The sequence below is a fragment of the Penicillium cataractarum genome (assembly GCF_028827025.1).
Source record: "Penicillium cataractarum strain IBT 29864 chromosome Unknown utg000005l, whole genome shotgun sequence".
Lineage (NCBI taxonomy): Eukaryota > Fungi > Ascomycota > Eurotiomycetes > Eurotiales > Aspergillaceae > Penicillium > Penicillium cataractarum.
Window position 1 is genome coordinate 4,121,094 of NW_026622741.1, and position 24,365 is coordinate 4,145,458.

General features: G+C 48.2%; 8 protein-coding genes across 8 annotated transcripts; 4 read left to right on the forward strand and 4 right to left on the reverse strand.

Moving 5' to 3' along the window:
• Positions 1-670: 670 nt before the first annotated feature.
• On the forward strand, positions 671-2,508 carry N7496_007178 (uncharacterized protein; the record flags this gene model as incomplete). Its single annotated transcript, XM_056700107.1, has 3 exons — positions 671-1,015; positions 1,072-2,367; positions 2,464-2,508. The coding sequence occupies 3 exons, from the start codon at positions 671-673 to the stop codon at positions 2,506-2,508; spliced, it is 1,686 nt and encodes a 561-aa protein (XP_056555520.1).
• A 574-nt stretch (positions 2,509-3,082) lies between these two features.
• On the reverse strand, positions 3,083-4,156 carry N7496_007179 (uncharacterized protein; the record flags this gene model as incomplete). Its single annotated transcript, XM_056700108.1, has 1 exon — positions 3,083-4,156. One exon carries the CDS (start codon positions 4,154-4,156, stop codon positions 3,083-3,085), a length of 1,074 nt encoding a protein of 357 aa, XP_056555521.1.
• A 993-nt stretch (positions 4,157-5,149) lies between these two features.
• On the reverse strand, positions 5,150-7,525 carry N7496_007180 (Het-C domain-containing protein; the record flags this gene model as incomplete). The annotated part of the gene is made up of 4 exons (XM_056700109.1): positions 5,150-6,953; positions 7,009-7,167; positions 7,242-7,389; positions 7,438-7,525. The coding sequence occupies 4 exons, from the start codon at positions 7,523-7,525 to the stop codon at positions 5,150-5,152; spliced, it is 2,199 nt and encodes a 732-aa protein (XP_056555522.1).
• Positions 7,526-9,916: 2,391 nt separating this feature from the next.
• On the forward strand, positions 9,917-11,454 carry N7496_007181 (cation diffusion facilitator family transporter; the record flags this gene model as incomplete). Its single annotated transcript, XM_056700110.1, has 7 exons — positions 9,917-9,955; positions 10,167-10,211; positions 10,262-10,409; positions 10,460-10,662; positions 10,730-10,964; positions 11,022-11,101; positions 11,164-11,454. The coding sequence occupies 7 exons, from the start codon at positions 9,917-9,919 to the stop codon at positions 11,452-11,454; spliced, it is 1,041 nt and encodes a 346-aa protein (XP_056555523.1).
• Positions 11,455-12,256: 802 nt separating this feature from the next.
• On the forward strand, positions 12,257-12,874 carry N7496_007182 (uncharacterized protein; the record flags this gene model as incomplete). Its single annotated transcript, XM_056700111.1, has 2 exons — positions 12,257-12,356; positions 12,435-12,874. The coding sequence occupies 2 exons, from the start codon at positions 12,257-12,259 to the stop codon at positions 12,872-12,874; spliced, it is 540 nt and encodes a 179-aa protein (XP_056555524.1).
• Positions 12,875-13,881: 1,007 nt separating this feature from the next.
• On the forward strand, positions 13,882-19,410 carry N7496_007183 (uncharacterized protein; the record flags this gene model as incomplete). Its single annotated transcript, XM_056700112.1, has 6 exons — positions 13,882-14,808; positions 14,869-15,117; positions 15,167-15,488; positions 15,545-17,246; positions 17,300-18,321; positions 18,374-19,410. The coding sequence occupies 6 exons, from the start codon at positions 13,882-13,884 to the stop codon at positions 19,408-19,410; spliced, it is 5,259 nt and encodes a 1,752-aa protein (XP_056555525.1).
• Positions 19,411-20,167: 757 nt separating this feature from the next.
• On the reverse strand, positions 20,168-20,786 carry N7496_007184 (uncharacterized protein; the record flags this gene model as incomplete). The annotated part of the gene is made up of 2 exons (XM_056700113.1): positions 20,168-20,566; positions 20,628-20,786. 2 exons carry the CDS (start codon positions 20,784-20,786, stop codon positions 20,168-20,170), a joined length of 558 nt encoding a protein of 185 aa, XP_056555526.1.
• Positions 20,787-22,357: 1,571 nt separating this feature from the next.
• N7496_007185 (CocE/NonD family hydrolase) lies at positions 22,358-24,124 on the reverse strand (the record flags this gene model as incomplete). The annotated part of the gene is made up of 1 exon (XM_056700114.1): positions 22,358-24,124. The coding sequence occupies one exon, from the start codon at positions 24,122-24,124 to the stop codon at positions 22,358-22,360; it is 1,767 nt and encodes a 588-aa protein (XP_056555527.1).
• Positions 24,125-24,365: the final 241 nt, after the last annotated feature.

The window sequence follows — 24,365 nt, forward strand, 5'->3', positions numbered from 1 at the left end:
ATCGGGTCCGGCGAGTACTGTGGTAAGTGCAGCAACTTGAGTCTGATGAATGTGGCATTTGAGCATAGCTTTCTTGTTCGATCTGTATGATGAAAATCTGTTGACCATGACAAGGATCAAATTTCTGAGAAGGTCCGTGTAGCTATCCCTGCATTAACTGTGGCTGTTAAGATACGTATTTTAGCCAGTGTAAGCACGGGTTGGCCCGGCCAAGAAAAGGAATGATGGGTAAAATGCCTGAGGCGCAAGACGAAGCAGCGAATAGATTGCTTACCTCCGTGATAGTACAATCCTGGTAGGTCCTTCTTGACGCCTGAGGCTGAGAGGCGTATGGGCGCATGAGGGGCTGAGCAGTGCAGTGGCTCTTCACGTGGTAAAGTGAGGGGTGTCTATGGTCGTGCGAGGAGGAGGGCGTCCATCCCACAACTTGGTCACTTGGACAAGAATTCTCTCCTCGCCAATTTTTGCTAGATCTTATCACTATCTTTTGAGGCGTTTTCAACCCTGGTCTTTGATTTTGACAGTAGGCGGGCCTACCAAGCTGACCAGATAGCGCGGCTCAACCAACCCAGGGGGGAAAATAAGAAAGATGGAATCTGACTCGAGACCCGCAAGAAATACCAATGATTCACCGTTTCCCAGAATCAGTGATCGCAGGCACCTTGTTGCCATGAAGACCGCTATTCTGCTCTTCGTGCTCTTCCTGGCGGGCCATGTTTTAGCTAGGCCATTCGGCCCAGTAAGCAACTATGCTCGAGACAGCGCCACTAGCTTGGCTGGTACCGAGATCCTGAAGCTTCCATTAGTTATCAAATTGATTGAAACATTTCTGGCGATAATTTCGGTTACGCTGGCTGTTGTGGTCTACGGTCTCTTGATACGGCGAGCATCATTGATGTCGACGGCATCAATGTATCCTTGCCGCCCTATTGAAACTAACATCGGTGAGCTTCTGCGTCGAGGATGGCCCAGTAGCAGTCAAGATAAGCCAATTCAACCCGATATATCACCTAAGGTTGTTATGTCTTGCCCAGGCATTATCTATCGCATGACTTGCTAAACTTATATTAGGTTCAATTATTCTACCTGGGGAAAATGCTCAGCGACAACAACCACGGGCGGGTTGCGAAGGGCATTCAACAATGCGCCGCTACGCCAGAAGGTCCGGCAGAGCGTCACGCTATGTGGCTGACTAGTGGCTCTCCCATAACTAGAAGTGTCGTTCAACTGCTAGTATGGGAATGGGCCTCCCTCTGGCTGATGTTCCTGATGCTCGCTGGGACGCTGATGTACAATGGATTTTTCACGAACGAAAAGACCATCGATAGCTATCCACGGCTGGCTGTTACTCTTATCTACGCGGTCTCCTACCTGGTCCACTTCCTTTATGTTTGGTATATCTGCTTAAGCTTTCTCTCCAAAGCAGCTGCCGGTGCCTCTTGGAGTCTCCTGGAGAGAGCAAACTTTGCTGTCATTGACAGTCAAAAACTTGATCAGTCATCAGATGCAACTATAGAGCTCAAGGGTATCGACAAATCCAGCGCTGAATACGTGCCGACCAACATTCGCGCGGTTCTCCACCATAGAAAGGACGAGATAGTGCGTGATGATAATTCCATCGCTAAACTACGCTCAAAAGAGGGCGGGAATAAAGAAGAGCAGGGGGAAGAGGACTTGAAAGAAGTCTCTATGGCACTCAGAACAATTTCTGCAGCTCAAGAGAATGAAAGAACCACGACTAGAGAGTCTGCAAATAACGCCCACGACCGAATCGTTTCCAACAGTTTGCTCGTTATGGGCATTACGGTGGCCTCGGCCTTTTCCTCTTGGACATCTTTTCAAACAACAGAAAATACGCCAAACAATTTCAACACGAGTGCAATTGGGTCCATGGCACTCCTGACCTCTCTCTCGCTAGGCGTGGCGGCTTTGCTCAGCTCCGCCTTACACCTCAGCATTATGGACTCTTCATTCTGGACGATCTTATCATTGAAAGAGATAAAGATCAATGGACAGGCAGTTGATCACTACAAGAAGAGGAGGCGAAAGCAAGAAGATCAAGCTAATTTACTGTCTTTCACGGAAGGAACCATACCGGTATCCCGTATTAGCTTCTTGGACATCGTTGCGACGAGCTATGGTGCCAGGAATCTTCTCAAACTTTTGCTTTTCGGGCCTGCATACAGTCTGTTGCCCAAGAAAGAAGACCATGGACGAACCTCTGCGGAAACTGGGTTTGATTTCCGGGTCCGCGTCCGCAATATGACTGTTCTGTTAACAACTCGAGCAACAAATGCGCATATGAGGACGAAATACGGTGACAATATGGAAGCCATTAATGTGTGCTATATTGACCCGGATAAGAAGGTACGTATCTTCATCCGCAACTCTTGCTCGAGGATTCTATATTCAATTGTTAACGTTACTATGGAATTCACTATGATAGCCATTGACTCCGGATAGCGTCTGATTGACGGTGGATGCTTTGCAACTAATCTCGACCTGTAATGAGAGAATCACGTGAATAGGGATGGTATATCATCAAGTAGTATTATCAATTATTCTAATCATTACTATGATATTGGTATGGGCAAGGGATGGCAAATATTCTCCATGTGCTTCTGTAGCTCTCCAGGGATAGTGTTGAGTTGGAATCTCCTTGCAGGGTAGACGAGCTAGACCTTGAGATTCTTCACCCTGGGTTCGACCTTTTGTCCATTTTCTCTGCCAAGAATTCTCTAGTAGACTGACGATCAAATTCAATGCCGTTTCCTTGCATCCTAATAGGTGAACATTCCAGCGGCCTTCTCAAGAAAACATTATTTCACACGATTGAACAAACGTCAATATTCTTGGTTCAGCAGTGAAAAAAAGTCAAGTCGACGGTGTTTGGACACGGTAGGCACTACCTCGTAAGAGGCGTGGTTCTGCCACAAGCACTGACGTTCAACGGGGCACGGTTAGAAGTTTCAGATAAGACTGAGATGCGCGGTGCAGTAGATGCCTCAATGAATCGGCGAGAGGTAAAATTTCTCGGAACTTGTTCCATTCAAATAGTTGGCTGCATTTGCTGTCTCCTCCCTCAATGAGCCTTTCCACGGATAGGTAACATGGCTCTGCGGACATATCTATGGCAAACGGTTTTGATCCGCCGAGGAAGTACAGCAACCGACGGTCGCCAACTGAGACTACCCTGCGCGGCTGTCACACCGGTTCCATCATAGCTGGCCTTTCGCTCTAGCGTTGGGGCCACTGGTGCGGCACTTGCCGTCCCGGGCGCTGATGACCCCCTTTCAGTTGCCGTCTGCGGAGGTGACAAGGGATCACAGGTTGACTCTGCTCGTATCGTGGTTGCTTCACTTTGCGAGTCGTCCGTTTGAGGTGGAGTCTGTTGCAGAGGGATTTTTGTACGGCGCGCCAGCGGCACAGGATCTGCATCCTCGAATTTCGCGGAGATTCGCTGGAGTGCAGCTGTAATGCGATCGTGAGCGGCTTGTTTCTCTGGTGACATGATTGGGGGTGTGAAAGCGGCGTCGTCTGTGGTATCCGCATTCTTTGGTGCAGTGAGATTGATCGGCGGTGATTGATTCATTTCTGGCAGGTCGTCTTCTGGGACTTCATGAATAGTCCTCACTCGCTGCGTCCGCCGTATGCCTCGGATGTCTTCGTCTTCTTCTTCAGACTCCTCGTTGTATTCGTAGTATTCATCATCTGAATCCTCTTCGGACGATTCATCCCAGTCCGAGTCGTCCGAGTCCTCTTCAAGGTCACGACTGAAAAAGTTTTCAATATCTCTTCTGACATTTTCTTCACTTTGGTCCTCATCGGCGTCCTTGGCAGATGCAACGACCTCGGTATGACCGGAGGGTGGTAATTCCTGCGTCTCACGGTACTCCATAGCCTTGCTCCGAAGCGACGCAGTTGCTGTGTCTTGATCCAGATAAGACGTTGCCATTTTCTGCATATGCAAGCTGTGAACTGCCCGGTAGGCCTGTGAGACAAGGTCCATCACGTACGTCGCCGAGGCGGCTCCATCAGGATACTTCGCGGCGTGGTCGTATACTTTCGCGCAATGCAATTCAAAGGTCTGTGCAAATTGGAAGACATCTTTAAACTCGCCACTCACAAATGAGGGCTCCGGCCATTGGGACTCCATGATAATGAGTTGTGGAATAGGTGATTGTAGAAGGATAATCTCGAAGACGCGTGAGGTACAGCTTTTTGACGCGTGAAGCTCGGCAAGGGGCGCTCATTTCGCGTCAACCCTAAGCTATGTAGGCACAAAGAATCTTAATTGGCGCTAACCTAATTGAATTACTAACCTATACTGGGATGAAAAGTAAGGTTGCTTTGTCTCAAAAAAATTTGCCTCGAATATTGAACTCTGTATGTAATTGCTTGAAACTCAAGCAACAAAAAAGAAATGATCTCAGGTTATTTTTAGGAATAGCCGAACGCGGGGGTCGAACCCGCAACCTTGAGATTAAGAGTCTCACGCTCTACCGATTGAGCTAGCCCGGCAGGGCTGGTTGAAGAGCAAGCAGATTTATGGCTACATAAGGGAAAAGCATAATTAGGACTTGAAAGGCTCGGGGGTCGAGGCTATATTGTGTCCAGTAGGTTAGAGAAGTTACACACAGGTATTGCACGAAGTTTGGACTACTATGGAATTCTTTCAATTGATTTGGAGATATGTGACTGGTCGTCGGATTCACTGGATTCTTGACAATTTGGGTGTGCGCTTGACTTGGACATATATATCGAGGCTATCAACCCGAGGCATATAATGAGTAACACGGCCGATCGCCGTTGTTGGTAGTCGACAAACGGATCCTACGTCCAATGGCCGATAAGCCAAGGAACATGATTTTGAAAACCGAGAAAGTATTCATCGGCGTCCAATTGGGTGCGATAAGAGTCATATTTACTTCATAGGTCTAGGTACAGTTTGTCTAATCTTAACCAATAGCCGGGCCGATTCCCGACACCCCGTCTCGAGCTTCAAACTCGATAACTTGAGAAACAAAACACTGCCAATCTTGATCATGACACCCACACTCATCACAAATTTCATAACCTCATAAACCATCTATACCTTAGGATTTCCCCTCTACTAGGACTTTCAACACATGTCAACCCAGAGAGCTCTTCAATAACCATGACCGCCCTGACCATGTCCCTGTTGACCATGATACTGCGAATGCTGCTGCTGGTATGTCGTAGTCTCATGTCCACTCCCAGAGCCAGCCTCATCATCCTCTCCAAGCTCTCTCCTCGACCCATGCGACAAACCACCGGGAATGAAGTTAGAAATGGTGCTCTCAAGCTTGTTCAGATTGGACATGCCAGGGATGGGCAACTTGGAAATCTTATCCCAAGGCAGGCCAGAAGAGCTTTGTCCATGGGATCCCGAAGGTTGCTGGTGCTGAGACTGCGGCTGCGAGAAGAATGACTGAATGCCACCAACGGAGAAGCCATGGCCATGGCTCTGGCTCTGACCGTGCGTTTGACCATGGGCGGCGCCGCCCAGAGCAGCGAATCCGCCCTGGCTACCGCCGTGGGTATGCGGGACGCCACCAGTGTTGCGACCAGTTCGGACACCTTCAGCACTGAGAATGTCGTTGAGATGGGAGCCACGATCTTCGCGGGAGTGGACCCAGTTTCCGACAGCCTCGAACATCGTCCGGTGAGCTTCGTTGTGCATATCTCGGAGGACGGGGTGGTGGAAAATGCGCATGCAATCCTCGAGAACCTCGTGCTCCGGGACGTCGATGTGTTGCCAGGCATACAGCACGCGAGGAGCAACATACTTCAGAATGGCGGAAGCAACCTGTCCGGCTGGCTCGTTCAGGACGTTGGCGAAGTGGTCCTTTGAGAGAAGCGAGTGGGTGGGATCAGTGCAGTGAGGATCTGTCCACGGCTCGTATTGGTGCTTGCCAGAGGCAGTAATGACGCCTGACGATCCGCTCTGGAGAGACTTGGAGGCGGCGTTGATAAGAGGGCGGATGAATGGCGCCAGCAGCGACATGATGAACACGGTGAGGGTCTCGGTGATTTTATCAATGATGGCCTCCAAGCCTGGAATCTTCTCGATGACCGCGTTCAGCTTCCGCACGACCTTGTCACGGAACGCCAAGATAGGGTAGATCTTGGACACTGTCTCCTGAGGGTTGAAATCAGGCATGCCCTCAAGACCAGGGCCCGGTGCAGCGCCACCAGTGGTAGGGTGGTTCGGATCAGGTGCGCGGCTTTGCCCAAAATCGTCTGTCTGCACGTATCCCGTGTGAGAACCGCGAGAACGATTGCTTCTCTCCTGGGCCTCGGACTGCTGTTTCAGATGCTCGGCCTCCGCAACCAGGTCTCGCGTACCGGGGATCTTGCCTAGGAGACCAGTAAGGGAGTTGAGAGAGTTGCTGGCCTGGGCATTGTTCTCCGCATCACCAAGCGCCATATCCATCTCGTTGACCTCGGACTGCGTGAAATGATCGGTGGCCTCACCGAGGACGGAGTGGAAGAAATCAACCATACCAAAGGTTCCGGTCACCAAGGGGAAGACCTGATGTCCCCGAACATTGCACTGGGTGGCCGTGCCAGTGTGGGGGAATACATTGTGGTATCCCATCTCGCGCAATGCAAGCTCGATGTAATTTGAGTGAGCCGCAAAGTCCTCGAGAGTATGGAGGCCCTGTCCCAAGCACCGAAGTGCCTCGCATAGATCCTCTTCCTTGCCCTTGTGCTCGCCACCATTGGTGTACATGCGCCCGTAATGAATGCTGCGGCTGAGACTGAACTTGACAAAGGCTGTACTAGTCGCCCAATCGCCACGCTCATTCGCGATGTAATTCTTCATACCAGTCTCCGGATCGATGTCAAGCTCGACCTGACGGATCGGGCCTCGCAGGCGCTTGTCAAACTGGCGCGCATCTTCGTTGTCGGCGTAGTCTTTCGGGTTACTAGGACAAAGGCGTTAGCTGAAAACAAGGATGCCAGGTTCATGAGAGGACGCACTCAATATGCTCTTCCGGACGGTAGACCCCCAATCGTTCCGAGGTAACTTCAAATTCGCCAGTCGCGTACCCAAACGTCAGGAACGAGAGGACCCACACAAGGATGCGGATCGTTTCGGCTTGGAGGTTCTTCAGGGTCCCGACATCCATTGCCTGCGAACTGGTGGGACTCTGTTAGCCGAGTGCCACTGCACATTTTCTTACTTTGACTGCATAGTCATGGGCAGATCTCACTAATCGCGCAGCCAATTTCCAAAGTATACGCGCTTGATCATGATAGATGTCCATTTGTGACCGGCGATGAACGTAATCGTCTTCAGCATATCTTCAATATCGCCATGACGCCAGTTTTTGCCCTCGATGGCCGAGATTGAAGCGATGTCTAGAAAGATTTAGCAGAGCTCGAACTTAAGAGACGAGTCCGACTTACTGCCAGCTCCGAATGCATGGACCTGTGGAAGTAGCACCAACAGCAAGCACACGAGCAGGGCGGGGGAGCCCGCGCGGAGGAGGGGCATGGTGGGGGAGCGCTGATTAGGGGAATGTGTAGGAAGAAAAAGTGAAGATAGGAGAGTTATGGATAGTGTCCAGGGTCTCACTAACTGAATTAGTAGAGGGAAAAAAAGCAAAAAGTGAGCCTGGAAAGCTGGCTGAGCCCAACTGTCTCAGCCCCAAAGCTCTTGGCAGAGCGAAGTCTGCGATCGCGATGACGTCCGATTCGCGGTGCGACCGTTGGGGGCGATGCCCAAAGCTTAACCGGCCAGCCTCGGACTTGAAGGATACACGTGTCCGTTAAAATTTACTATTTTCATTAAAAGGCTCCAGTGTAAGAATTCTATAGAACTAATAAAGAACAGCTTCTGTTTGTTTTCGCCGGTTCAGGAAGATTGTGGGGTCTCCACCCTTTGTGGTAACTCGGTTCAATCGGAGTAGTAGAGTATCAAGTTTCTTGAATTATTGACCACCCGTTTGATATCCTCCAATATAAAATAGCCAATGTACATAGCCAAGTTACATGTCCAGACTACGTATCAGCCTTTGACCGCAATTGGCTTCCTGGACGTATCGAATGGCTCAATCAGGCAATGCTGTCAGGATCATTCGTCAAACCTGGCTGCACTACTTAAGTGACTTCCTTAGGTTATCTAGATTCGAACGAATATTAGCTCGCGTCCATACTAACCGACATGAAAAACTGCATCGAGCTGATCAGCTCGGAGAGGAACGTGTGCCACTTTGATTGCATTGGCCCAGAGATCTTTATGCTCCTCCCATGCTCATTGCATCGCTCTTACAAAGGATTATGGAATCAGGAGCCAAGGGTGCCAGTCCACCCTTGGAAGAAGCAACTCTCAACTCGACTCTTCATCGAAAAGCTGAAATAAGCGGGTAAACTGTTTCTATTTTATGGATAGAAATACTTCATGCCAAGAGTGTGAAATGTCAAGTCGAGGGAGTCCTCAACGATACACTGTGCCTGCGTATATTTCAGCACGGATATAGTAGGTCACGTGCGAAGGAAACAAACAAGAGGATTTGGGGCATTCGCAAATTCCCAAAAGTTTGTGAGACATTGTCCAGGAGATGCTGAGTCACTGGAGTTGGGAAGTATGGTCAGATTTGATTTTTGATTGTACGAAAATGAGGATATACAATACCGGGCCAAAGCCTATCAATTTGAACAAATGGTGGTGTTCATTTACGGGCGGAAAGGGACGCTGAGGACCTTGTGGGTGAGGGTGAGGACCTTGCGAGCAAACCTCCTAATTTTCGACCAATGACTGGGAACAAATCGACTCCAATACCTTATGGTGTAAAGAGATGTAAATAATGCTTGTTTAACCTTATTTTAACCTCTATCCACCTATTTGAGGGTAATGTACACAAGCACGTTACCCATTTGGTGGTAAAATCACCTTCAATCGACATGTAGGCTGGACCTAACCTTACTAGAGTCACTCTATAGTCGCTCCTGGTATTGATGGACCTAATAGAAGGCTACTAGTCTTTGTAAAATGACAATCAGATAAGAAATTTCAAACAATGACCTATCCAAGTACTTTGGCGTCAACTATCCTTTACTCACAAACGGTATACCACTCACAGACTCCTTGTTTAACACAATTTGGGGCTTTTTGTGTCTCGATGAACTGATATTAGTCAAATTCAAAGCTCTCCTGATACAAATTTGTGATCTTCTGATATGCTGTATAGTTCTTGCTGCCACACTGAATGGGGGCATTTAACCCCAAGTTTCTGTTTTATAAGCGCTCCTAATAACCGTAGTTAGTAGACTAGTAGACCTACACACACCGCTTTTCGGGTAGACCTGCCAAGGGTACTTACGGCCTTTTGGAAGTCAAGCGCTAGGAATAGAATGGCAGCATTATTGAATTTTGTATTGAAGTCTTCCACTCGCTATTTGATTTTGTCCTTTATCTTTGAATCATATTCTGATTTTGAAATACCAAAAATCAAGAGCGCCCACAGAGACAGCTAACTGAATAGAATCAAGCAAATTCTTGGACAAGGGGTAGCTGATTTTTCCCTTTCCCACGAAGACGATAGGATGTACTCTAAGTGTCGAAGAAAAAGCCAAGACAAATATCGGTCTACAAGATCCGTGTAAGACAGGCATAGTTGAGGCATTAAAAGCCGGCGAGAAAATCTGGAAAGAGATGGAAGGTACCTTGGTGGGGATTTCTGTTCAGGCTTTGGTGCTCCAACCAATAAATGCTCTCCTTTCATGACAGTTCGGGGCTATGTCCACGCCAGCTGAGACCTTCAAATCTGAGCCCCGAGTCACACCAAGGGAAAAACTGATAAAAGGTGGCCTTGCCCCCTACAGTCCTCTCTACTTCCATTTCTGCCACCAAAAATTGTATGTTGTCCTCGACCAGCACTCAACCATGACGCTTCACTTGACTCAGTCTAAGCGGTTGCAGATTGTGATATTTATCTCTCTATGCTTCTTCATAACGGAAATTTCTAGTAGCAACCCTTACCACCTTTTATTGTCAATTCTGTGCGGACTTTTCATGATGAGTTGGATTATACACGAGTTCCCTTGCCCTTGTTGCCTATGCTTTCCACTATGTACTATGAGCTCTCTTCCCCTCTTTTCCCCTGGATCCTTGGAGACTGATATGCCTACTCCAGTTAAATGATCTGATTGGATTCATCGTTGCATTTGCCGCTTTGAAGGTAAGAATCTCAGTTTTCAACCAGTATTCACCGTCTCTAACACAAACCAGATCTCCGCCAAAAAGGACTCACCTCAAGATCTGTCCTTTGGCTGGCAGAGATCCCGACTTCTCGGTGCTTTCTTCAACAGCTTCTTCCTTCTTGCGCTGGGCGTTAGTATATTCCTACAATCCATAGAGCGTTTTGCGTCTGTCCAGGGTACGTTGCCTCCCACCTACCCAAGTCATCTCCTGCTAATACAAATGTAGTTGTGGAACAGCCTAAGCTTGTGCTTATTGTCGGCTGCATTGGCCTTGGTCTCAACATGATCAGTGCCTCCTTCCTTCACGGTTTTTACTACGATTTTAACTTACGTCGGCCAGTCACTTATTTGCCCTTCTTTTTAGAACACGACCATTCCCATGGAGGGACCCAAGAGAGCACAGCAAACGCGGAAAATGGAACAGAGGAGGTCAGGACATATCCCCCCAAGCATTCCCCTCAAGCTGCTTTGCTGATATATGCCGAGGCTCGCCTAGGTCCCTGCCTTGCACCACAACCATCGCCGCAAAAATGCCCAACTATCCTGCAAAGAATATGACTTGGGAATGATAGGTGTTCTGATTCATGTGGTCGGGGATGCCGCAAACAATGTTGGCGTTATCATCTCCGCCCTGGTGATCTGGCTCACTTCGTCCCCAGCTCGCTACTACGCAGACCCTGCTGTCAGCATGGCCATCGCAGTGGTTATTCTTATCACATCACTTCCATTAGGTACGTATCACCTAAAGAGCAACTTTCCGCCCGAAGACTAAGCGATGCGTTGTCTAGTGACGAACTCTGGCAGGATTCTCCTTGAGAGTGTTCCAAACGGCATAAACCTCGATGACATTAAACATGATCTTGAATTGGTGCGTCATAGTTCCGTAATTATGGTTCCAATCCCAGACCTAACATTCACGATGGAATTAAGATACCGGGTGTCCAGTCCATTCATGAGCTACATGTCTGGCGCCTGAACCAAGAGAAGGCAGTAGCATCGGTTCACGTCGCAATCGTGAGCGAGCCTGTTTCTGAATTCGTGAAGATTGCAAAGATTATGAACGATTGCTTCCACAGTTATGGCATCCATTCGGCTACGGTACAACCAGAGCTTGGATCGCCGCTTGCATCCGCAGATGCTAACTATCAGAATAACTGGTCGCGGCTATGCCAGGTCAAGTGTGGCTCTTCTTCGTGTGATGTTTTAAACTGCTGTGGTTAACCTATTATTTGAATATGGGGGCCAAAAGGCCCAGTGGTAAATATATCACACTGAGATAATGTTGGCGTAATAATATAGTAGCTTGACGGTGGGAGTTTCGAATGTAGTAATGAAGGAAGGAGTGACCTTAAAAGACAATGATTAGGGGGTCATGTTGAAGAAGAGGAAGATGGGGATGATATGAGTAGATCCACTGTTTCTACTTTACATGCTAGGAGAAAAATGTAGTAAGACAATTACCGGAGAGTCAAATAAAAGAGAACTCAAGTGATTTCCTACTTTAAATGGAGAAATTTAGCTGCTTATGCTGATGCTGAAAGCCTCCTAAAGCTCATAGAAAACAGCCAAAAATTTACAAAGCAGATTAGGCCAAAGGCCCGGCAAAAATAAGTCATTCTTGGTCCTCACAAAGACCGTGGCTTACTTCTGGAAAGAATCCTATCCCTGTCAATGATACGTAGCCCCGATAGTATTGCAAAATTTATTGGCTATGGCACATGGCGGGGACTGTCTAGCTCGATATTTGCGGGATTTAGCGGGCTCTGAAGGAGGGTCAGGCGAGGGTTATAACCCTTGCCTTCCCCCTCTCCTGAAAGTGTCATATCTCCTCCTTTCTCTGTTCTGGGATTTTCTATATCAAGTTTTGATCAGAGTCTTCTTCCATCAGAAATTTTCTCACTTTTCAGTACTGAAGGTGTTGAAGAGATACAAAATGTCTGGTTTTCTGGGGAAAGTTGCGGATCAACTATCCGGGCAAAAGCCATCCCAATCTTCCAGCGGATCCTCGGGACTCGTACACAAAATGATGGATGCCTTGACAGGCCAAAAGCATCCTCAAGACCCCCAGAACTACCCACAGATGTACGGAAACAATGCAGCAGCGAGGCCATACGCCTCAGAAGGTGAGTTTACTATTCGAATTATACGGCTGGCGCGCTCGCACAAAGTCATAAGCACTGCATGTTAATCTACCCTAACAGGCTACCAGACAGGCCAGTACACCCGCCCAGAAGGCCAGGGGCACTATGAGCCTCGCTATGAGGAGGGACACGGGAATTACGGCGCTTCCAATGGTGGCTTTGGAGGTCACAACAATGGCCCGGCCAATGAATCCAACCATGGATACCCTACTGGTGATGGAGGATATGGTGGAACTGTTGGTTATGGAAAGGAATATTCGTCCCACCAGCCTGGTTATGTTGGACATGATGCATCCGGTGGGTATTCGAACCAAGTCGAACATCGGAGGGAGTATCCCCAGGGTGGCCACAATGTTCCAGGTAGCTATGATGGTCATGGCGGGTACAGAAATGGACATAATGGCCCAGTTAACTATGGTGCCTCTCACAACAATCGTGGTCATGGTGGCCATGAAGGAGGGCACGGTCAACATGGCGGAACCTATCGCGGTGGTCACTAAGATGGCGAAGGGCAGTCTGTAACTTGTTGGGAGATAGGTTCTAGCTAGTATAAATGAGACAGTTCAGTCAAAGAGAACTCTGACCTCCATTAAGCTTAAGCCATTCTAGGCTGAAACCGCGAGTTGTTGAATATTCTTTAGGTCTACGTGAACAGTCTTCTTCTGCTGCGACTGCTTAGACCAATCGAACTGGTTTGAAATGGAGCATTGGAAACATAAAAACATTTGAAAGATATCAGTTGTTCTCATGTCAGACTAGTATCTATTTCCAAATTGGACAAGGTCAAGTTGCGTTTGAAGAGCCGAACTTACTTCTGTCCTTATCCGAGTTACCCGGCTCATATAACCGGGATTTACCTTCGCTATAACTTACTTGCCGCTCGTTTCTCTTGCATTGGATGTTGGCTAGGCATATTTTGGTCGAAAATCTGGACTTTTTAACTGTGATTAGTCATTTAAGTTCTCCCTCCATAGTTAACTATCTCTCTTTATTAGAAAGCTGTACAATGGCTTCGGTTGTTTACGATCACCACGTGTTCTCTGATTGCTCATTCGTTAAGCCGGCGTCTTGGCAAATGCACGTGACTTTGAGAAACTGAGCATCAGCTTAACGTTTCTTGGCAGTCACTTTGGGAACGAGAGGGCTTGTAAGGCAGTGATGATTACCACTGATCAGAATATCTCAAAAGATGTCAATGCCTAACACCAAAATCTTTTTGAAACGCTCCTGTCCTTCTCTCAATTTCTTGTTGAGTTCTTAGCGAAGCGACTAGTGTTTACTTGATTCTTGGCAGGATGCTGATTGGCGGTTGAAATGTGGGGTCGGCTTCTGTTGCCTAAGGCTGCCTAGACCCTTCTGGCACTAAGCCCCAAACCAGACTAGAACGATTATTCACTTGATAATATTTAAACGACATCAAGTCTGCTACTGTGGTCCACGGAATTCATACAGCACAATTGCCATCTCTTATACATACTTGATTGCCCATTTCTGATTTACATTGACAATGGCTTCCACGTTGCCTTCGCTGCCAGTAAAGCACCACAACTTCGTGCAGTATATTCAATCGCATCTGGAGACACCAATTGAGGATCTGGTCAAGCCCTACAATGACTTTGATGCATCTGCCCGAAAGATCTTTGCTCAAAATCCATCACATGCTTTGGTGAAGGACAACTATGCCAACATCGTTCCCCTTTTCGATGCCACGACAGGCTCTACAGACATCCGTGTTCGGGCACGAGATCTCAATTCTGAAACCCCTGAGCAGAAGGAGAAGTATATCCTACCTATTCCCAATGACAAGCGCAGACTAGACGGCTCACATGCTGTTGTACCATCGTTGTCTGAGTTCCAGAACAATTTTGCTCTCTTCACCGAGGGCGCATTGAGTGAGCTGGACTGGAGTAACGTCGTTGCTGCTGGCAGCGCTGTTGTAACATCTCTTCTGCCCGTGCCAGAGAAATATCGCAATTCCAAGCGAGGCCTCCGTCAATTCTACCACGAGGAGTTTGCTCCGGCCTCAGACGTCGACTTGTTCTTGTATGGCTTGACTGAGGAACAAGCCATTGAGAAGATCAAACACATCGAAGACAAGATCCGTAATACGATCTTGTACGAGACGACGACTATCCGCACGAAGAACACTATCACCATTGCATCACAATATCCTACACGACATGTGCAAATTGTTCTTCGTATCTACAAGTCGGTAGCCGAAATTCTCACTGGATTTGATGTGGACTGTTCCTGTGCGGCCTACGATGGCCAACAAGTCTATGCGTCTCCTCGTGCCGTCGCCTCTTATATCACGCAGACAAATCAGATTGACCTGACCCGCCGCTCTCCATCTTATGAGAATCGCCTTTCCAAGTACTCCCACCGTGGATTCGAAGTGTTTTGGCCCCCACTTGACCGGTCAAAGGTCGATCCGGTACGCACTCTTATGCGCCGAGTTATGATATTTATTTGAAGACTGACATTTGAAAAATAGACCATTTTTGAAAGAAGCTTCATGGGGACTGAGGGTCTAGCACGACTCCTGGTTCTCGAGAAACTCCCCAAGCCGGGAGATCGAGACACTTATCTGAGGAAGAGACGCGAAGAGCGCGGGCGTCCTCCTCTCAGCCTCTACCTGCGCCGTCGCCAAGGAAAGGAGTTGCATGGGAACATCAAAGATGACTGGGAAGACGAAGTTCCAGAATGGCAAGAAGAAGACCAAATCTCGGACTATCACACATTTGTACGTGTGCCATTTCCTGTCCGCCTATCTGCCTGCTAACAAAAAGCAGACAATTCCCTATGGCCGAAGATTCAATGCAAAAAAGATTGAGAAGCTGCTGTACACAAAGGATCTGCTTCTCAATGCCCAGTGGAATCAGAAAAAGGACCGCGAGGTTTATCTTCATCGCCACCCTGCCTTCTTCGGTGAAGCTGAGCATGTCATTGGCGATTGCTGTGGATTCTGTCCTCAGCCCGTCACTGACGAAGAGCGAAAGGTGGCAGAGGAAGAGAGCAAGATTTATATCTCTGGCAAGATCAGCTTTATCAAGGATGACCCCGGTCGGCAAGAGATTGGCAGTTTCAACCCAATCACCGAGACCGACTGGACAGGTATGAACCGGAAAATCACGCTTGGTTTTAGTCAAGGCGCTGACGAAAAATGATAGAAATGGCGTATATTGGTCGCACTGAGTTGCTTTGCCAGGCCATTGTGTCGCACGACCTGGAGGCCGTGAAGCAATTTCTTGACCAGGAGGACTCGGATCCAGACCGCCGAGATTATACTGGGCGCACTCCTCTGCAACTGGCCTGCATGTCTTCGACACCGGAGATAGTTCAATGTCTTGTGGACCGTGGTGCGAGGCTCATCGCTCGGATGGCCGATGGACAGACGGCGTTGCACCTGGCTGCCGCTCGTGGTGCTACTGAAATTGTTAGCATTCTGCTGAAGAAGAGTAATGAGAACGAGGAAGCAGAAAATCAGAAAAAGGACGACCAGAAGACCACGCCAATGGACATTGATAGCCCGGAAGATGAGGATGAAGACGACAAGGATGATGCTTCACGTACATCTGCTTCGTACGTTAAGGTGGACAAAGAGGGCGGTGACGAAATGTCGCCCACCTTCGACACTATTGAAGAGAACGACCAGGATCCAGATATATACGACATTAACGTCACTGCATGGGACAATCTCGCATCGCCACTGCATCTTGCAATTATTCATGGCCACGTGGAAACCGTCAAGGAGCTCGTTACTTCCTTTGGAGCCGATGTGTTGATGCCGATCAAGATTACGGATGACTACAGCAAGCGACCCAAAGCTGCAATCTTGACGCTGGTGTTGGTGCTCGCTCTGCCCTTGGATAAAGCGAGAGAAATGTCTCAAACTCTCTTGAAGCTTGGCGCTTCTCCTGCCCAGGGCGATACTTCTCATTACACCGCTCTTCACTATATCGCACAATCCGACTACAGCGAGCTTCTCGACGTCTATCAAGAGCACGATGGGCCAGCCATGCAACGGGCCATCAATCACATGGTAGTCCAAGGATACTGGTATAGCGCAAGCTTCTCTTTCACCTCCGCTTTGGTGAATGCGTTGTGTGCCAAGAACTCTGCCGGGGCAAAGAAGCTGCTCGATATAGGTGCAACGCCTACCATTGAGCTAGCTGATTGCTTGAAAGCCCTGAAGTCACAGATGCCTGATGCAATGCGTCATGGCGCAGATCAAAAGCTTGCGGACAAGACTCCGAAGCAGCCCCTCATTTTCGCTATTGAAAACGATCTACCGTTGATGGCTATTGGCCTCCTGAAACGTGGTGCTGACCCGAACATCGAACATGAACGGAGACGCGACTTTTGTGAAACGGCGCTTGACTGCACGAGGCGGTGCATGAAAGAGTTGGAGAAGTCGCTGAAGAATGAAAATCCCACACCCCGCCAGTACGGGATCCCTGATCCCGTCATTTTCGAGCAGGAAGAGGGCTCTTATCTGGCTGACTTCCAAGAGGGGACGTACAAGATGTTTGCAGCAAAAGGCCTGCTGAAGAAGGCGAAAGAAGATAACAAGGTGGCTGAAGAGTACGAAGAGCGCCTGAAGAAAGAGGCATCTGAAGAGAAGCCCGGTGAGGCTGAGAACCGGGAGGCTGTCACAGAGCTGATCAAAAAGTATGAGCTGCTTATAGCAGACTTGTTGTCAAGAGATGCAAAGACTTGGCAGGAGCTTCACCCAGGAGAAAAACAGGATCCTGGATTCCGCCAGAACAGAAGAAACCAGCAGAAGCCGAAACCAAAGAAGACATTCAAGATTGAATTCTTCAATTCAGCTGCAAGTCTTTCTGATGTCGCACGTGGAGGATACGAAAAGCTGTATGTCTGCAACATCCAAGGGAAACAAATAATTACTCACTTATGAATAACAGGTTTGAAGCTGCATGGAATGGCAATCTCGACACTATAAAGTCTCTCACCCTTTGTATGTGGGGACCGGCCAAGGATCAACTACCCCTGCGGATGTCCCAAGTCGATGCCTCGGGGCTGACCTGTCTGCACATCTTAATTTTGCGGGGTCATCTTCGTGTTGCCAAGGCCATATTGCAGATTCTCCGGGTCCAGTACAAGGTTAAGGAGCCAAAAGCTCGGCGACACTTTGAGATGGATCTCGACTCAGATGGTGAATCCGATGACGAGGGTCTCAATATTGTCGGCCATATTGTGGACGAGCAGTTCACCTACGAGAACGTTGGAGAAGTGGCTAGTCAAGTCGAGAGCGAAGTCTCGCCGCGCAACGCACTGGAGCGAGCATTACCGCTTTCTCTTTTCTTGGACGAAGCACTTCCCAAAGAAGACACCTTCCGATATGTGGGGATGAATCATTGGAGCGCCGCCTCTTTCTTGAAAATAAACACCCTTTTCAAATATGCCATCTTCAAGAACGATCTCCCTCTGTTGGAATGGCTCTTGAAGGCTGGAAATGAGTGCGCAAGAACTGATCCCTCAGACAAGACGGCATTCACCCTGGGCCAGCAGGAGCTCCAGCTTGCGATGATTCTGGGCCATACTGAATGTCTCGGCATGCTCATCCAAAGCACCGCCGTCGGCCTTCCTTTGCTCAAGATGAGCAAAGATTCTGGGATTGCCGCCAAAGAAGAGCCCCAATATTATCAGGGCTTGTCTATCCGCGGTCAGAAGCGCAAAGATTGGGCAGATGCTGGGCGGCCAGATAACAACAACTTCGCTCAAGGCAGTGATACCGGCCGTCCACCTGTTCTTATTTCTGCCTTGCAGGGCAACATGGCCAGCACTGAGTGGCTTCTCGGCACTGCACCCAGCCGTTACTACTTGGAGTATGTTAATGCTCACCTGGACGACGAGAACGTCCAGAGACTGTCACAGTCTAAGCTTGGCCTCGAGGCATCTGTGTTGAACTGGCTACAAACCCGAAGTAAGTTTTCCAATTTCAGGACGACGAGGCCTATTACTAATTTGGAATACAGACAACCTCGTGCTTCATTGCGCCGTAATGTCTCGCCCTTGTGAGGAATCAGAGCGACTGGTTCAGTATTTGGCAGATCATCACCCCGAGTGCCTCGAAGTGAAGTCATCCGAGGGACACACTCCTCTCGCGCTGGCAATCTCCTATCACCGATTGAGCTTCGCGCGCATCTTGATTAAAGCCGGAGCCAACCAGGCCGCTCGCGATACCGAAGGATGCAATCTTCTGCACTTGGTGTTATGTTCCCTGTCTGGCAGCACTGCCAGACACGCGGACAAAATCTCTCAATTGATTGACCTGATGGACAAGGATCACGTCTCGAACATGCTTACTCAACGTGCCGGTGAAGGATCACGAACACCGTTTGCACGCTGGTTGCACAAGTACCCCAACTTCGACTTCTCCGTCGAAATTCAGCCCAAGGTCCCCAATCTGCCCTCGGACCAGGAATCCATCAGCTCAATCACTAAGCTGTTCCTAACCCTGGGAACATCCACCAACCACAAGTTCCTGGAACTACTAGACGGCGCCGGAAATACCCCTGTGCATGAGTGTGTCAAGCGGGGCTTCTCTCAAGTCCTGGAACCGATTCTCGACCACCGCCCTGATCTTCTCTACCGAGAGAATGCCACGGGCAGCACGCCTCTTGAGATGGCAGTAGACGCATGGGTGAACGAGACAACCCGCACCGTCCCGAAGGTTGCGGTTTCAACAGATCGCTGGCCCCAGTGGCAAAATCTTACTAACCGTCGAACGGAGTGGTTCATCAAGAACAAGGACTGGAGGACCAGAGCACAGATGATGGTTGAGGTTTGTCAGAAGCGGGCGCAGCAGAGTTTGCAGAAGAGAAAACTCGTGTCTCTCTTTGAAGCGAATGAAGTTGCTAAACGGTTGGCTGCGAAGGGGAAGTCTGGTGGGGACGATGAAGATAACCGGTATGATCGGAATGGACGTCGGAGAGACCGACGGGAAGAGGAGGCGAATGAGAAGTTGGATGAGGTTGCTTTGTGGGGAGGCTGGGCCTCGCAGTGGAAGTGATCACTGCCTTGAGACGTTTTAACCAAGTTTGTGAGAATATACGAGTCTATTATAGGACCAATTGACTGCATACCATGAGTTAGCCGATTCGATTGATAACTCCCAGACTAATAGTATGAACGACATCATGAGTCCAACAGGCCTTGATAACCTGTCTTCAATATATACGCATGGCTTTCTTTAGTTACTTGTAATCTCAACCTCGCACCGGTGCAGTTTTGGCGTGATGAGAAAATGATTCTCGAATTCCATGGACTCATCGGTCGTGGTAGATGACAATTTCAGAGCAGGACATGCTCTGAATAGCAGCACTATAGAGAATGCCATTTCTAGACGGGCAAGATGCATCCCAAGACAGACTATTGATTGGCTTAGATTTTTCAACGGGGCATGATTTGCTTTTGAAATTCAACCAACCTCGCGACCCTGCTCCGAACGGCATAAACAATTCTTTCATCATCTGCGATGGTTCGTTCCAACGTTCTGGGATAAATCTAGAAATCTCTAAGCCTCGCCAACTAAAATAAACTGGGGATTTTCTTACCGAAAAGGGTGTGGAAATACTGAAGGATCTCGATGCAGGGTATAGGACTGGGTGCTCACAGTCATTCCCTCCGGGCAAAAATGACCGGCAAGCGTTCGTCCACCCTTGGGGACACGTCTCGGCTGACTGCCTGGCGCAGCACCGTACAGACGTAAACCCTCTTCAATAATTTGGTTGAGATATTTAGAATTGAGCACGTCCTCTGCCGAAACTTCATGCGGTAGTTGACAGATCTCTGTAAGCAGTTTTGTCTTTGACCTCTGGATGCTTGATGATAGCCCATATGATGTATGTCGTTGTGACTGCCGTAGTATCACTCCCGGCAATGATGAGGCTTGTTGCCTCTTCTTCAATGTCATACTGTGTTAGAGTATTGCTTTTGGTCGCTAGCATCATCGTGAAAATGTTAAGTTGGCTTGACGCGTCGGATGGAGAATTATAAAGCGGCTCCAAAGCCTTCTTTCCGTAATTATGCATTCTTTGCTGGCCGTTCATTATGAACCAAAGTTTGGGGATAGGGAGTATCGTGGCAAGCTTCATAAGTAGTGATAGCTCTGCACGAATCCCCGATATCATCATGACAGCTTCCAGATCATGCACATATTCATTTTTCTGGTAGAATACCATTTTAGCCAATTGAGATTCAGGCTGAAAGAAATGTCCTGGGACTTACCACTTCATGGCTAAGCATATCAAAAGACTCGCCGAAGCACAACTGCCCAATAACATCCGTGGCCATGAAAGTAAACCACATCAAGATATCCGCGCGGCCAGCCATGGCATCTCGATGTATCTTGCTCACACATAGCTCAATCTTTTTCTTAATGTTCATTCCTCGTTGGATGGTAGTAGAGTTTGAAAACGCTTGTGAAAGTAGTCTTCTCCTGGCTGTGTGCTGTGCGGGATCTACCATTGAAAAAGTAGTAGGGCTCGCTTTATTTGCAAACTTAAGATACCAGTCTGTTTTCGTAAACCCAGATCCAATCTTGTGAACCAGTCGCACAGCGATGGGGTCTGAGATTGAGACTTCATTGGGACCGACACGTACAATAGGTCCTATTTATTAGAAACAATCAGATAAGATCTCTCCTTTAGTTAGGGAAGGGGTCATCTTGTAAAGGCAAAAACTGAAAACACCGGTTTCAAGCGTGGTCAACGTTCTTTACATACCAAACTTTTGGTGCAAGGCATGTATATAGAAGATCTTTCTTCCTGCCATAACATGCGATTTGTGCACCAGAGTGGTCAATCGATTCACGAAGGGTCCTGGAACCCCTCTTAAAGGGTCCATAAATAATTTCGAGAGGACCTAGAATTTATCAGAAGCCGCATGATAGATACAGAAGCATAGTACGCACATGTTTGACGAATAAAAGGACTGCTAGGGTCGCAACGACTAGGAAAATTGCAATCATTGGAACGACCATCATATGTCAAAAGAGTTCGAATCGATCTGGGCACGCAAGAATTATGAGCACTGGATATCGTTTGGGCAAGTCACTAGGCTACTTTATAGATGTAAAGCCCAGGTAGCTTCAACCAATAGATAATCGGACCAGGCTCAATATTGCGACTCTAAAATTTGCTGTGCTGCAAGTGAGAGCCACACGAAGCTAAAGTAGCTGATGCTTTTGGGTTCAATGCACATACTTCGAAAACTAGGTAACATTCCCTCCCCACTCTCCCGCAGAATACCGCCGCTTCCCCCACCCTCTTTTCCGGCTTCCGTACGGCACAGAGCCTTAGAACCGCCCCCCATTTCCCCCATTTCCCCATTTTCTCCGCCTTCTAAACCTCCCGCTGCATACCACTGCCTTAGCTTTTTACCCCGCCCTTATTTCCGGGTTCTGTGCATTCATCCGTAATGCGGGGAGAGATCACCAAAATTTGATTCCGACTGGCACGACAGTCTTGTGGAGGTAGTCATAAGCTCGTTCAATAACTTAGTTATGGCTAGCTACCATTATTTGTTCCGATGGAGACCATGTAGCCAAGGCTACCCTTTTTCCGGCGCACTGTAGTAATTTTACCTTCTAGCGCTATCTTTGACCAAGAAAGCTCCGCTTTTCGTTACCTTCTCTAGTCTGCTAATGACTAGCTTTTTCTAGTTTTCCCGATGAAATTCGTTTGCTCGACATCTCCTTCTCTAAAAATACAGCACTTGAACCCCTTGAACCGCTGGCCTGCTCGTTACCAGATAATACGCTTGACATGCCTGATGGATGTACCTCGTCAACAATGTCTATCACGAATTATGTGTAAATAAAGCCTATAATAGGAGCGCATTGCGGTTTGAGCTATTGAGGCAGGCTTAGCCTAGTGCATGCTAAAGCTAGACAACTGAACTATAAAATGCTCCCTCAAATCATCGCATGCTCACATCATTCGTGCTCTGAAACTGCTCTAAATGAATGGCAGGATAACATGGCTTGGGTATTCCCCTCCAAAATGTATCTTGTGTCTCCCTCGGTTCTTCACTTCCAACGGGGGTATCTCTGAACCATCGCGATACTCGGCAATAAGAGGAAAGTTTCCTGAGATTTGTACACTGATCGACTCCCCCGCCTGATATTCAATTCCCATCGCCCATATACCAATTTCTAGCTTCACGACCGTCCCAGGTGTAATCTTTTCTTCACGATCATGCGGATGAAAGGGGTACTGGGGGTGCAAAGACTTAGATTCATCGATGTTGCGATGCGAGGCACGGAGAATGCCCAGAGGACCCATATAGAGAATGACCGCCGCCTGATCCTTTTCCTCGATATCTTCTATGCGAGCCACAGGTGCGCGATGCCATGGGATATTTAAATTGAACATCGGCTCTCCGTTGCAGTCCAGCTTCCTGAGAAGCACGTACAGGGTCAGGTCATCAAATTCATCACAAGAGACGTAGATGATCGCTTTTGGAAGCCCAACGAGCTGTGTTTTCTCCATGAACGTGTGATTGAAACTCACAAACTCCTGAGAGTTTCCTTCCGAGTTGTATGAAATGTGCCCTTCTTCGGTTGGAGGATTTGCTGAAAGCTTGTTTTGCGATGTCAAGTATAGCTTTCGATAATCTGTATTCGGTACAGGATAGTCCTCCAAGTTGATGGGATAAACAGGGTCTTCGTTGCCAAACTTGAGGACTGTCATCCTGACTTTTGGAGTTCTTTCCCAGTCATTTTTGATTCCTTTAAGATATCGATCGAAAAAGTCACCCAACTCTTGAATAGACTCAGGCACTGCCCAGATGTCATGCCACTCTTGTGTAGAAGTCCATCGAAGCCAAACGTTTGGATTGTCGACTTCTAGGTAACCACGTATAGCACCCATAGTATGCAAAGCCGTAGAGTATGATGCTGTAATATATGCCGGAATATTAATGTTCTTGATGTTGGCTCTTTTGTCTTTCCAGTAGTCATTCTGCAGAGGAGAGCGCTTGTACATCTCGGCAAAATCTTCCATGCCATGTCTACCCCGGATAATGTGTTGAGTGATAAAATCAAACAAACCACTATCCCAGGCTCCTCCACGTACAAACTGTTCTCTGTACAAATCGGCGGCCCCTTCCCACGGTGCAATCGCTTTGAGAGACGGTGGTCGTAGAGCAGCGATAAACCACTGCACAATAGCTAAGTGGGAATTGCCTGCCAGTCCGATGTTTCCTGTACACCAGTCCATTCTCGCCAGCGACTCAATAAAGTCATAGCCATCCTCGGCCTCTTGGGACCCCATAATGACCATTGAACCATCAGAGTCACCAGCTCCACGTGAGTCGACATTCACAACTGCATACCCTCGCGCACAGAATGTTGCTGGGTCTGGAGCCTCAAACTTTGCTAGGCCGCTGAGCTCATCTTTACGTACACCCACCCTCCAGGGGAGGTGAACTAAGAGACCCTCACTATTGTATTTCTTTCCAAAGGGGCTCCACGCAACTATTGCCGGGATTTTATTGCCGGGACCTGAGTCTGCTGGTCGGAAAATATCGCAGTAGAGGGTGCAGCCGTCGCGGACCTTGACTGCCACATCATGCTGGACAAGTATATCACTTTGTAGCGGCATACCATCAATTCCATCCCACCCTTTTGGCAAAATTTCGACTCGCGGTTCAAACCCCTTGTACCAGGGCCCAATTGACGGGGACTCAATAGGCTTGATAGCTAACTGTAAAGGTAATGGCATCGTGTATTGATTTGAAATCAGATCCTTGGAGTTGGTTCGAAGGAGAATTCGGAAGAAACGAAGCTTTCGTCGCTATAATTGAAAATCTATAATCGGTTATCTTATTATGAATTTAACTTCTACTATTCAATTTCAGCGATCACATCTCCTAAAACCCAGGTCTCTCCCCTCCCCCCACCATATCCGCTCATTGATTCAGATGCAGACTCTCCCCCCGTGTATACAACCTGGAAGGAATCGA